Source organism: Curcuma longa, chromosome 13 (genome assembly GCF_044706935.1).
Source record: "Curcuma longa cultivar G26 ecotype Majalengka, Jawa Barat chromosome 13, ITB_CL_G26_1.1, whole genome shotgun sequence".
Classification (NCBI taxonomy): domain Eukaryota; kingdom Viridiplantae; phylum Streptophyta; class Magnoliopsida; order Zingiberales; family Zingiberaceae; genus Curcuma; species Curcuma longa.
The window spans coordinates 3683208-3697867 of NC_133873.1; the positions used below are offsets into that span (position 1 = coordinate 3683208).

Sequence of the window (14660 nt, forward strand, 5' to 3'; positions counted from 1 at the left end):
TAGTTGGAGCATTAGCAATATGTTTATTGATAGATTATTTAATTATTTAAGTCAGTTCTACTATTTGTCTTTCTGAACCATTTTTTCCTCATCGTGATAGATATTGCAAGAACACCATGATGAAGTATGGTTCTTATAGTTCTCCAACCAAGGAAAGTATTTAGCATCATCATCAAATGATAAATCTGCAATTATATGGGAGGTACATATTTTTAGAATTTGATGCGATTAGTTTGAGTCTCAGTGCCTTTTAATTAGCATAAAAGTTACAAGTGCAAAAACTTATTTAATGTGGTATTTTTAATAGCTGTCTTAATATTTTACATCACATTGGCATTGTAAGTAGCTTGACATGCCTAAGTTCACTTCTTCACAAGAACTTTATGTTACAGAATGAGATTTTGCATTTACAGGTCAGTAAAGTAGAAATGTTGACAATGTTGTTTGGTTCTTAATTATTGTAGTTATAATTAACCTAATTTCTGTTTCAGGAGGAGCTATCAATTCTTGATTCTAAAATTCAATCGTGTGGTATGTATTCTCCGCATCAGTTTTGCTTCTTACACAATGTTTAACACTATTTCAGCATTTTGATATTCCTGTCAGTTTGTTAATCAAATTAACATTTTATTATTCCATTGCAGGATTCGAACTTCCATATAATTATCGGGGAGCTTGTTTACCATAGTTCTTGGAATAATGTTTGTATTTTGAAACTTTGTGTTAAACTTTGTATTTGTTGTGCTGTGATAAACTTTGTGTTAAACATTGTGTTGAACTTTGTGATGTGATAAATTTATGTGATAAACTTTGTGTTAAACTTTGTGTTTGTTGTGTGTGAATATGTTATTGAATATTATTTTGTGATGTGTATGTATTAGGGTTTATTGTGATGTGCATGTATTACAGGATATAAAGGAAAAAAGAGAAACGGGAGCAGAAAATCTGCTAGTTAGCTAAAATTTGTTAGTTAGCGACGATAATATGCATTCGTCGCTAATGGGTTAGCAACGCATTTGGTTAAATTCGTCGCTAACCTTAGAGATTTTTTGATGACCTATTTCGAGATGTTAGCGACGAAATTTTCACAATTCGTCGCTAACATTAGCGACGAATTTTCACAATTCGTCGCTAACTTTAGCGACGAATTTTAAAAATTCGTCGCTAAAGTTAGCGACGAATTTTTGGGGATTAGCGACGATTATTATTTCATCGCTAATGTTAGCGACGAATTTTTAAAATTTCGTCGCTAATGTTAATTTGCGACAAGCTTATAGCGACAAAAATAGCGACGATATATTATCGTCGCTAACATATCTTAGCGACGAAATTATTAGGTTAGCGACGAAAATATTTCGTCGCTAAATACCTGAATTCTTGTAGTGGCGAGATGAGGTTAAGACTAAGAGGAGCTGAGTTAACTTCAACTTGCAAAGATAAAGATAGAGTAAGGTTCTTTGTAAGTTGACTTAAGGAAGAAAATGATTCTTCAAGTTTGTAAATGGATGAATTAATCAAATATTTAAAATGAGATTTCACTTTAAAGAAATTATTAATGCAATCAACCAATTAAGGTAGCTATTGACGGAATCAAAAATTCGAAAAATCAACTCAAGAACGTGAAAAAGATATGAGATAAAAATACCGCGGAGTTGTTTTAAGTTTCGAGGATGAAACTTTTATAAGGATGGGAGATTGTAACACCCGAAAAATCTCAAAAATAGTTTTAGAAATATTCTATGATTTTTCTGGAATTTTAGAATATTTTTCTGAAATTTTTAGATTAGCGGAAGTAGCAAAATTAAATAGGAAGAAAAAATATTCAAGGCGAGATTCGAACCCACAACCTATAAGAATCTACAATTCTTTAGATATTTCCAATAACCAAAAACCCAACAAATCCGTTCCGAAAAAGAAGGAACCGAAATTTAATTATAGGCGAGTTAGTTTAAAATAAATAGGAAGGAAAATGTCCGAGGCAGGATTTGAACCCGCAACCTTTAAGAATTTGCAACTCTTAAAATATTTCCAATGACCAAGACACCCAACAAGTCTATTCCGAAAAAGAAGGAATCGAAATTTAATTATAGGCCAGTTAGGTCTAGGAATCACTTAATATAAATAGGAGGCTTAAGAGAGGGTTTTGATTATCTTCGAAAACCCTTCCCTCCCCTCTCGCCCAGAACGCCGTCGCCCTCTTTTCTCCTCTCTCTCGGCGCCCCAAACTCGAAGAACGAGGAGTCCATCCCCCATGATCATAAGGAAAGTTTCCGGAGAACTTCTTCTACAAGGACGCTCCTCTCCGCGATAAGAACGCGTAGATATAGGAAGATCACCGAGAAGATCTTCTTCTCTAATGGAAGAATTGTAAGGAAATTAGCGCAAAAGGTAAGTACATCTCTCACCTGCAGTATGAGTAGTTTCGTGGTTATCTTTATTTTTCGATAGCATGATTTTGTAGAGCATGCATAAAGTATTCTTTCCATAGCATCATTTTAAGTTAAAGCATGTGTAAATTTTTCTTTCCAAATTGCATGATATAAGAAGTATAAGAAATGTACTTTACTTTTAAGAGGCGGGTATCGGGCCAAAGGTTCGCCCACAATGAATTCCGGGTCAAAGGTTCGCCCATAAGGAAAGGAATTCCAGGCCAAAGGTCGCCTGATAAGATAAGTCCTCTGGTAGCATTCGGTGGCTAGCTACCCCGAGTTTTATCAGAGATGCGCGCATTGATACTCCGCCAGGGCCCATAAGTATGTTTACTTATTTTCAAATGTATGACTTTTCAAATATAAAGAAACTTAGAAATTTTCTATGTAATACAAGTATTTTCATGTTCAGGTAGTTTCTGCTTAAGTACCTGTCTTTATAACTACAAGTTATTTTCTGTTTGATTACGAAAGAATGCATGCAATGATTTTCGTTGTTTTGTGAGATTAGGTATGTACTTACTAAGCTTTGCTTATAGTTGCATTCCTTATACTGCAGATAGAGGTAAAGAAAAGCTTTAAGCGAAGGGAGGCAGCAGGAGCAGTGTTCGATGTGTGTGGCGGCGGAACCGCGGATTAGAATAAATAAATAAATAATCATGCTTAGTATTGATTATGTCTTTTATAGTAATCGCTTCCGCATCATAAGAGTTGAACAGTTGTTTTATTTCATTAAGAATAATAACTTTCCGTTATTTTAAGAATAGGTCTTTTTAAAATTTATCTATGGAAATTTATATTTAGGATTTAATAATGTTAAAGTAAATAGCATCCCCTATAGGTAAGAAGGGGGGATGTTACAAGTGCAGACACAAGTGCCTTTACTTAGGTCCACTAGAGAAAGAAGGAGTGCTATTCCAGATGATTATATAATACTACTCCAAGAACATGAGGAAAATAATGGTATAATGAAGGATGATCCAATCAAGTTTCATCAAGCCATGCAAGATTCAAATGTTCAAAAGTGGATTGAGGCAATGAATGAGGAGTATAAGTCAATGCAAGACAACAAAGTTTGGGAACTTGTCTTATTACCAGAAGGTGTGAAACCCATTGGTTGTAAATGGATTTTTAAAACCAAACGGGATTCAAATGGTAATGTAGAAAGATATAAAGCACGTCTTGTAGCTAAAGGTTATACTCAAAAATATGGGATTGACTTTAAAGAGACCTTTTCTCCAGTTTCAACGAAGGACTCTTTTAGGACGATCATGACACTTGTTGCACACTTTGATATGGAACTCCATCAGATGGATGTTAAGACAGCTTTTCTCAATGGAGACATTGAGGAAACAATCTATATGGTGCAACCAGAACACTTTGTCTTAGGAGATCCAAAGAGTATGGTTTGCAAACTTAAGAAATCCATCTATGGATTAAAGAAGGCTTCTCGTCAATGGTATCATAAATTTCATCAAATTATCATCTCATTTGGTTTTGAGGTGAATGTGGTAGATGATTGTGTATATCATAAGTTCAGTGGGAGTAAACATATCTTTCTGGTTCTATATGTTGATGATATTTTACTTGCCACAAATGATATAGCTATGTTAAATGATACTAAGAGATTTCTTTCTAAAAATTTTGAAATGAAAGATCTTGGTAACGCATCTTTTGTATTAGGAATCCAAATACATCGAGATCGTTCTCGAGGTATTCTTGGATTATCGCAAAAGAGCTATATCAATAAGGTGCTTGAAAGATTTGGCATGAAAGATTGTAAACCAGGTAGCACCCCGGTCGCTAAAGGAGACAAGTTTAGTCTTAAACAGTGCCCTAAAGGAAGCCTCGAGACTCAAGAAATGCAAAAGATTCCCTATGCTTCGGCAGTAGGAAGTCTTATGTATGCTCAAGTTTGTACGCGTCCGGATATTGCGTACATTGTTGGAGTGTTGGGCAGATATTTGAGCAACCCAGGAATGGATCATTGGAAAGCAGCAAAGAGAGTAATGAGATATTTAAAAAGAACTAGTGAATACATGCTCACATATAAGAGGTCAGATACTCTTGAGATCATGGGATATTCTGACTCTGATTTTGCGGGATGCCAAGATAGTATGAGATCCACTTCAGGCTATGTTTTTCTATTGGCTGGCGGAGCTATCTCTTGGAGAAGTGCTAAACAAGCACTGACAGCTTCTTCCACCATGGCAGCAGAATTTATAGCATGTTATGAGGCATCAAATCATGGAATATGGCTGAAAAATTTTATCTCTGGGCTGCGTATTTTGGGAATGGTTGAGAGACCATTGAAGTTATTTTGTGATAATAAATCAGCTGTATTATATTCCAACAACAATAGGAGCTCGACAAAATCGAAGCACATCGATATCAAGTTCCTTGTTGTGAAAGAAAGAGTACAAAGTGGACAGATTTCGATAGAACACATAGGCACAAACTCCATGATAGCAGATCCTTTTACAAAGGGTTTACCACCCAATGTCTTCTATGAGCATACCACTCATATGGGTGTTATTCAATTCGGTGAAATCTAGATCTAGTGGGAGTTTGTATTATATGTGTTTTCTATATATGTTTGGTTATATACCAAGATTCTTCTGATAAGATATAAAGTTTAATGTTTACTTCATTACACTTTGTACACCTTAAGTTAATGTTTTTTGATCTCACTTTAGTTAAGGAGGACCAGTTGAAAATTGACATGAATAGATCACCTTGCATGTAATTTTCATGCTACACATTCATGATTGATTTATGTCATTTGATTATATTGATGTACGTGACCACTAATAGTTTAGTTGTGATAGATACAACAAAGACTGCATTGATCCTATGTCTATATAATTAATGGACGAGATTGTTAAGGAAGCCCTATGACTATGATGACAAAATTTTGAGCTAACTAAAGTTAACATATTTATAAATTTACATATATAATCCAGTGGGAGATTATTAGAATTTTGAGATCATTAATGTAATTATAAATGTCATGTCATCAATTAATAAGTCAAATATTAATGTGGTCAAAATTATGATTAAAGAATTTGGCTTAAGGGCTTAATTGTCATGAATATAAAAGTGTGGATACCACATGTGCAATTTCTAATTTGTTGAGGGGTCAAATTAGAAATAAGCAAATAAGGATAATTATAAAAGGGTTATGGTCCCAGTTTGCAGAACGATGCTTCAGTTTTGTTCCCCATCGACACAACTCTCTGGATTCTGAGAAAATTCTGCAAATTGAAGATCTTGGCTCTAGATCGACTGCAAATCATGAATCCTGGTATGCTTCCGCAATTCTGATTATATGCTTATGATTTCTTAAGAATTGAGTAGAGTATAGGGTTTTATGTTAAGATTACCCTATATATTTTTCCTACAATGAGAGGACCTGAAAAGCACTCAAAAAGAGAGTTAGAATGGCGCCGAAGGTGGGTCCCGGCAAGTCACTCCGACGTTCAAGTTAGGATTCAGCGTGAGTAAGGAGTTTAATGACATGAAAAAATTAGGGTTGATGTGTGCGTACCTGTACCCATGGATATGAGTTACATTTTTAATAGTAGTTAATCTCCGAAATATTAATATCCATTTAGGAAATATTCTAAAATATCCGTTTCAATTTTTTAGGAAGATTATGAAATATTTGTTTAAGAAATATTTTGAGATATTTTCCATATTTTTTGGATGAAATGGTTTTAGGGTTTTCTAATCTTAAAGATGAACTGATTTTATGACTTTATTCTTGATAAGGTGTCATCTTGATGAGGTGTCATCACCCCGCCGTATCATTAGGAGAATTATATTGTTGTTAAAATCTTCTACTTCTTGTAATCATACTTTCATTTTCAAAAACTTTTGGAAGGAGGATTTTAATAATTTGCCTATTAAGACAGTCTAGTATCAAATTTTGGACTAGCAAAAGGATTGTAGATTAAGTAAATATTTTATGTCTATTCTTAATTTCCGCTACCAACTTTTTGAAAAGATCCTAAAAAGAATTTTTTAAAAAAAAATATGAGAGTTACATCACCCTCGTCTTTCTCAATCCAACAGTATTGAATAGAATTATGCCTAAATCTAGTATTAAGTATGATTTGATATTTCTTTAGAGATATAATTCTAATACTCTATGCATCTTATCCTACGTGATTCATCTAACATAGAAGATTTTGGACGTCCAAAATAGTAACAAATGTCATTTTTATTTTTATTTTATTTTTTATTTATTTTTAAATTTATAATTAAATCATTTAAGATCTAGGAGTTAGATTATAGTATTAAATATAAAAATATTTTTAAAATGAAAAAAATTTAATTACTCACGAAGTATGCCGGATTGTTATTCCATACTTCTTATCTGTCATACTTTGTGAGTAATTAATTTTTTTTATTTTAAAATTTTTTTATACTTAATATTATAATCTAACTTTTTATAAAAAATTATAAAAGAGAAATTTTAAATGATTTAATCATAAATAAAAAATAAATAAAAAATAATACTATTTCACATCCGAAATACTCTGGGATATATGAAATCTTCTGTCACACAGGGCAGGGAACAGATCTCTCTCTATATATATTCTAACAATAAGTTTATGAAGACAATAAGTTTACTCTTCGTACCTACCTAGCTTTAAATTAATAATCACAAGCCCCCACCGCTTCCACCTCACCTCAACTATCACAAGCCCATAGGCAAGGAATTAAAGCCCACCCATGGCCGGTCCACTCCCGTGAGAGGGTGGCCGGTGTTCCACTTAGTCATTCACGCATCACGCTCGTCATCACTGCCATCTCTCAATCCTTCTCTTCGCCCATCCCTCGATTAGACTGCAAAGCAAAACCAGTCGAGGGATCGACACATGAATGCTAATGACCAGTTCAAGGGGAAAAGGTGCATATATGGATAAAGATAAAGACACATGAATGCAACAGAGATCTGTATTTTGTGTGTTGCAGCAGACGCTAGCTGCTGCTGCTACCTTTGGACTAGCCAGGTTTACTTCCACACTAAGATTCCTTCCTGATCGGCAGAGAAAGTTCAGACCCTAGCTAGTGCACAAACTTCTCTGCTGGCCCATGGTTTTCTGTCGCTTTAGTTTATCTCTGCCATGGAATGGTAACACCCAGCAATGGCTCCCACTTTTACCACTCTGTCCTCAGCTCAGCACAGAGACGATGAACTGCAACCCGCCCTGGCTCTGTAAGGAAAAATATTCCACAATAATGAGGATTTTTGGTAATTTTGAAAATGAATCGTGGCCCCCTCCCAGGAATAGTAATTTAAATAGATTATTATTATTTTATTAATTTATTTTAGATCCGTTTAATTTATTTCACACCATTAAATAATTTAAATAGATTAAATTATTATTTTATTAATTTAGGCTTAGGTTGATCAACCTATTACAAAATAAAATTTTATTCTAAAATTTAAAATAAAAATAAAAAATTTAATGAACTTGTGAATTTGACTCACTTAATCCATAATTAAATTTAAAATTTTTAATATTTATTATATATTTTTTATTTTTCAATGGAACCGTAAACTAAACTCACTTTATCTATAATTTAAATATAAATATTTTAACCTTTTATATATATATTTTTTAATTTTGATTGACTTATGAGTTAAGTCGTAATACGTCTTAAGTTAATTGATTAAAGATTTTTTAGTCCATCAATATGGTGGATTGACATGCCCCACTATATAATAAATTTTTAATGAGTTAACATATTGGTTAAAATTGATTAGAGATTTTTTAATCCATGGATTGATCTGTCCTATTATATAATAATTTTTAATGAATTAATATATTCTATCATGAATTCTGTTTGACTGCATGTCCAATAGTACAATATTTATAATTCAAATCTCAACAATCCTATATAGGGATGGCAATTAGACCCGGACCCGATGGGGAATCCGTTCCCCGAACCCATTTTGATCGGGGAATCCCCGAATCCGAGAAAGCGGGGATGGGGATGGGGAATCCCCGAATCTCGAAAAACGGGGATGGGTCGGGGATGGTATTCCAAATATTCCCCGTCCCCATCCCCGAACCCGACTCATCTTATAGTTAACTCTTTTTATTTTTTTCTTTTGTAGGATAAGTGGTGTTAAAATTTTGAAAAATTGAAGAATGGAAGAATTTCAAACTTATTGTATCGATTATGCATTAGTTGGATGTTGTTTTAGAGATAATGTTTTGTTTTAGAGTTTAATATTTGATTTTATAATGTTATTTTGTAAGGATTTTATAATATATATATATATATTTAAATTAATATTTAAAAAAATAAGACGGGGATGGGGATGGGTATGGGTATGGGGATACCCATGAAAATATCCACGGGGAAAACCAACCCCGAAACCCGCGGGGATCCCCGAAACCCGCTGGATACCCGAAACCCGACGGGGATGGGGATCGTATTAAATTATGATACCCGACGGGGATGGGGACGGGGATGGTATATGGGTTTGGGTTTCGGGGACGGGGAAAGGCTTCCCCGCGAACCCCCGAACCCGTTGCCATCCCTAATCCTATACTATATCATTTTTTTTAATAGATGAAAATTTTGAAAGGTTAATTATTAGATATGGAACCGAGTATATTTTTAAATTTACTTTGATGACATTTAATTTCTTATTGAAAATGAATCGCGTGGGCAGGCTGAGCTCGAGAGTAATAAATCGATATCATATGCATAACGTGAACTGATTAAAGTATTGCATTCAATAGTCAACTAAATATAGTTGAAGTCAAACGAGAATTATAACAAGAAGTTTGAAACGGTAGGGGCGGAAAGTCAAAAAGTCAGTCAAGATACTATTCCTTGTAAAATACTCCAGTGATTTTTTTTTAATTTTTCATTTCTTTAGATTTATTATTCAATGATGCCATGCTAAAAGAAAATATTTATTTTTTAGTTCATATATTTTAAAAAAATAAATTTTGATTAGAGAAATTTATGCAACCGTACCTTTCGGTTCATTCGAGCAGAAATTTATGCAATTGCTTCAGCTGTTTAATTTGTCATGTCTATTGTACAAACCTAAAAATCAAAAGTGCATTTTATTTTAATTATCATCAAAGGATGCAAATAAGAAAATTATTGTTTTAATATTATTACAGTAGATTTGATAAAAATTATTCAAATTTGATTAATATTTTGAAATGAAGGTGTCAGTTCAGTAGTTACAGTGTGTCAAACTTATAATATCAAAAGTGAGGTGTCATTCTGCATCAATCAAATCAAACAATTTGAATTGAATAAATTAATTTTTTAATCAACCTAATTAATCAAATTTTATAATAAATTAAATCAATATAAAATTGATTAATTATAATCAAATTAACCATTTTTAAAAAATAATAAAAATATTTTTAAAAATTAAAATGTGTTGATCTTTTTTACTATTTATTAAAAAATTCAATGGGTTTAACTTATTTTTTAAAATTTAAAATTGAAAACAAAATCGATTTAATAAAAATAATTAATATTCTAAATAAATCGAATCGAATTTTTATTGATTAGTTTAATTTAACTGAAAGTTAAAAGTTTGGTCATCATTATCTATAATATTTTTTTTGATAATCTAAAAATATGATATTCTTCCAATTAGTCTTAGAAATGGATGACTTTCAACTTGATTTATCTATCAAGTAAATTTAAAAATATAATGATTTGTGGCATAATAGTCTAATAGTCCTATACGAGAATCGAATCTTGAATGTTTGAGAAATCCACTTATCTCGTATGGGAGCACCTTAACTATAATAGCACCCCCAATTTTGTCATTCATTTTTGAGATGCCTTAGGTTTAATAATTGTTTCACTTTTCACTTCTACCTCTTTATAATTTCTATTTCTTTGTCAACTTAATTTTCCATTATCTTCATGGACAATAATTTGATAGCTAATTAAGCAAAATTCCATTATCTTCATGGACAATAATTTGATGACTTAATTTTGTTTGGATGTAAATATCGTTATGTTACTTTTTCCTGACTTTAATTTTTTGCTCCATGTGTTTTTTAATCCTCCTATTGTGAAGATTTCTTGCTACTAGATAATTTTACAATTAAGACAGTAGTTATTCTTTATCAATGTTAGAACTGTCCACTACTACTTACTATTTATTTGGTGGTGCTTTTCTCTATTGAGTAGCAATATGAAATTTACTAATGCTATTGTGTGTGTGTTTAATTTGAAGAGATCTGGTGTGTGTTGCTTGTGCAAAGATAGTAGTAAACCATTATTAGTTAGTGTCTTTTAAATTTGTCATGATCAACTGTATTTTTCTAATTAATCTTCTCATATATGATCGATCATGTAAAATCGTTGGATGATAAATTTCACCTTTTGTTGAAGTTAAATACGATGCACCTTTCTAATTTTTATCCAAATTTTGAGGGAAAAATTTATATGAAATTTCCAAAAATTAAAAAAAAAACACATCTTACATGTCTATAAATGAAAATTGTACACCAAGCAAGGGCGGAGCCACGTTTTACTTTACTCGGGCTATAGCTCGGGTGCTCCACGGCGAAACAATTTAAATTTACATAAGAATTTTTTTAAAAAAGAAAATAGAAGAGCCAGCCCGGGTAAAATAACTCAGAACTCGTCGGCATAGTCCACCGTCAGAGATCAGCCCGGGTAAATCACCCGGACGGGCTCCGCCATTGACACCAAGCAAATTGGATACGTTAAAAATTCCCACCTTTGTTTAGTCAATTTTCTCACCTTTAATTCAAATCTTGCACCCCCAAAAAAATTGCAATAAATAGCATAAAAAGTCGAACTCCGTCCTCGCAACATCGAGTATGAAGCAGAGGAGAGCATTGCAATATATAGAAAGCTAAAGCACACGAAGAAGAGAGTTGCCATGGTCGCCGGCAAAGTGAAGGCCGCCATGGGGTTCCACCGCAGCCCCGCCACGCCCAAGGCCGAGGCTACTCGCCAGTCCTCCTCAACCTCTGCATCCCATAAGCTGTCGCCCGGGACCGCGGGGCACCAGGCACCGCCGACTCCGCTTCCGGCCCTCAACCCCAAAACTGCCTCCGCATTCGCTCGCTCCTTCGGCGTTTATTTCCCACGCACCTCTGCTCAGGTGCAGCCCCGTCCGCCTGAGGTCGCCGATTTGCTGCGCCTCGTGGAGGAGCTCCACGAGAGGGAGTCGTGCCTCCGCACCCAGATCCTGGAGCAGAAGCTCCTCCAGGAGACCGTCGCCATCGTCCCCTTCCTCGAGAAGGAAATAGCGGACAAGACGGACGAGCTCGCTCGGGCGCGCCTCCGCATCCAGATCCTGGAGCAGAAGCTCCTCCAGGAGACCGTTGCCATCGTCCCCTTCCTCGAGAAGGAGATAGCGGACAAGACGGACGAGCTCGCTCGGGCTCGCGACCGGATCGAGCATCTAGAGGCGGAGAATTGTACGATGCGCGACGAGATCGCCGGTTTAAGCTCTAAGCTGCGTAGCAGCGAAGAGGAGATCCAACATAGGGAGAAGAAGATTTCAGACCTAGAGGCTGAGTTGGACAAGCTGAGGAAGTTGACTCTGGAGCAAAGCAATCGCGAGTCACAGGCTTTGGTGGAAGGAGCGATCGACGAGCGCTCGTCATCTCAGCAGTTTCAAGGGCTTATCGACGCCTCCGCGAGGTCGAATCTCCTCAGGAACTTGCGAAAAGCTTCCAAATGCGCTGACATTGTTGCTCCAAGTCACGACGACCAAAAATGCGAGAGCAGAAATGAGAAGGCGGATGAAGCGGAAACCAAAAGGGCGCATCGGCAACCTCACAGCCTTGAGAAAGAAGACGTCTTGAAGCCTCGAATTGCTAGAGTTCCAAAACCACCTCCTATGCGTAACATCTCCGCCTCGAAGACATCTTCTTCGTCTTTCCTCTCAGAGACCATATCTGGTGTGGCGATGAGCAAACCCCTCAAATTGGCGGGACTCCCGCCGATTCCACCACCGGCTCCACCTGCGGGTCCCACTCGTAATGACGGAGAGCGACCACCTCCGCCTCCACCTCCACCTCCACCTCCACCTCCTCCCCCGCTGCCGTCGAAGGGGTCCAGGTCGACATCGGCGTGTGTGAGGCGAGTGCCGGAGGTGGTGGAATTCTACCATTCCCTGATGCGGCGAGATTCTAAGAAGGAATCGAGTTGCGGAGGCCCTGAAGTAGCCCCCATTTCCGTCGCTTCCAATACACGCAACATGATCGGAGAAATAGAAAACCGTTCTGCCCACCTTCTCGCTGTAAGTCCCTTTGTCCGTTAACCTTCGCCGCCCTTTCCTCTGTGATTGCCCAGGTCCTAGTCCAAATTGACTTATCTGGATCTTTTGGTTCTTTTGCAGATAAAGACAGACGTAGAGACGCAGGGGGACTTCATTAGGTTCTTAATTAATGAAGTTGAGCACGCAGTCTTCACCGACATCGAAGACGTCGTCGCCTTCGTCAAATGGCTCGACGACGAGCTCTCCTTCCTTGTATTCTCTTTTTTACTTCAGCAAATTTTATTGAGCTGTTAATTAGTACGTACTTTTGATGTCATGAACGATGCGGGTAGGTGGACGAGAGAGCAGTGCTGAAGCACTTCGAGTGGCCGGAGCACAAGGCCGACGCAATGCGCGAAGCGGCCTTCGGCTACTGCGACCTCAAGAAGTTGGAGTCCGAGGCGTCGTCTTTTTGGGACGACACTCGGCAGCCCTGTGTTTCCGTTCTTAAGAAGATGCAAGCGCTCCTGGAAAAGTACTCATCTGAACCCCTCTCACTCTACTCCCTTCTGTTGTTAGGGATTACTTGGACGCTGGTTTCCATCTCACAGGTTGGAGCACGGCGCTTACAACCTATCACGTGTTCGAGAGAATGCCACACAGAGATACAAGGGGTTTGGTATTCCTTGGGAATGGATGCAGGACTGCGGATGCGTTTGCCAGGTATCCTACAATCTTTGCTTTATTTTATTTATTTGCTCATTCGCGTGCTCTTGCGTGCTATGTTATCGATCTTTCTGATAAGAAAGGGCAATCGGAAGTTTGTGTCTGGGTCTGGACTATGGAGAAAGGACAGTGTTTGTTATGCCCCTGAGTTCTAGGGCCAATTTGCCAAGCACGCACTCGTGATACATGTGAGCATACGCTCACGTGTATATAGTCGATTGGGTTTGGATGCTTAGCCTTGTTTCTTGTGTACGTGCTTAACCTTGTTTCACGTTAATCAATAAAGCCTTGTGTACGTGCTTGCTTCCTAAGTATGCTTATGACATCCATAACTATCGAGACAAACAGAATGTAGATATCATGGGCCTCGAAAAGAAAATGACATGCGGAATGAAGTTAGGAATTCTGAAGAATGCTTGTGAGTCCTAACATGCTTTACAGCAACGCAATTGTACCGATCCTTGGCCCATCCTGAGTCTTTTGTCCTAAAGCTATAATTTGGCTTTGATGGGCTAGTGGTTAAGCCACGGAATGACCATCTTACCCACTTCTCTTTAATTTGTCCATAAATCTATTAAGTTGTGACATAAATGTTTGACTCATGTTGACAAGAAAAATAGGAGTCATAAATAATGCAAGCAACATAAAAAAAAATGACACTAAAATTCGTCTCATTTATGCTAGGTATCACTGAGCTTAATTTAATCTGAAATAAAATTCTAACCTCGAGAGATCACCTCAACTTTGCGAACCTAGAGGTAAAAGAAAGTGGAAGACAAGCATCAAGTGTAAAGTGGGGTAAGAAAACATATCCATGATATACTATCTCATAGTGAAAAATAAAATATTTAGGATGGTAAATGAAAATAATCATCATTAACTCTCATTATATCTCTTTCATTTCCATTAAATAGGTTCACTTTTTTTCTTTTTACAACACTTATGTTTTTCTTTAAATTTTATTTCATCTATTATATATAAGATGGAGGATAGAGAATCAACAATTCACCAAGTAATAATGCATCATATGTAAAACATAGGATGTAGATAGTATGTAGGATGTATGTGCATTGCACGTTTGTTTGATAACCTTGATACATAAGGTGAAACTCTCAGGGAAGGAAAATATGTATTAAAAAAAAATTCTCTACATGTGGAAAGTTATTCTGGATTAATTTTCAAGAAATTTTTTAAGTGTGTATTTCCTATGTAGAATTAAAATCTGTAAAAAAAAAATCATATAGTTCATACAGTGGAAGAAA

At 36.1% G+C, this 14660-nt stretch overlaps 1 protein-coding gene across 1 annotated transcript in view; it reads left to right on the top strand.

Moving 5' to 3' along the window:
• Positions 1-11343: 11343 nt before the first annotated feature.
• LOC141843897 (protein INCREASED PETAL GROWTH ANISOTROPY 1-like) overlaps positions 11344-14660 on the top strand; it is a 5159-nt gene continuing 1842 nt past the window's right edge. The window contains exons 1-5 of the mRNA XM_074731921.1: positions 11344-11682; positions 11788-12714; positions 12814-12945; positions 13026-13207; positions 13284-13395. Of these exons, the coding sequence (XP_074588022.1) occupies positions 11344-11682; positions 11788-12714; positions 12814-12945; positions 13026-13207; positions 13284-13395 (1692 nt within the window). The remainder of the gene's footprint in view (positions 11683-11787; positions 12715-12813; positions 12946-13025; positions 13208-13283; positions 13396-14660) is intronic.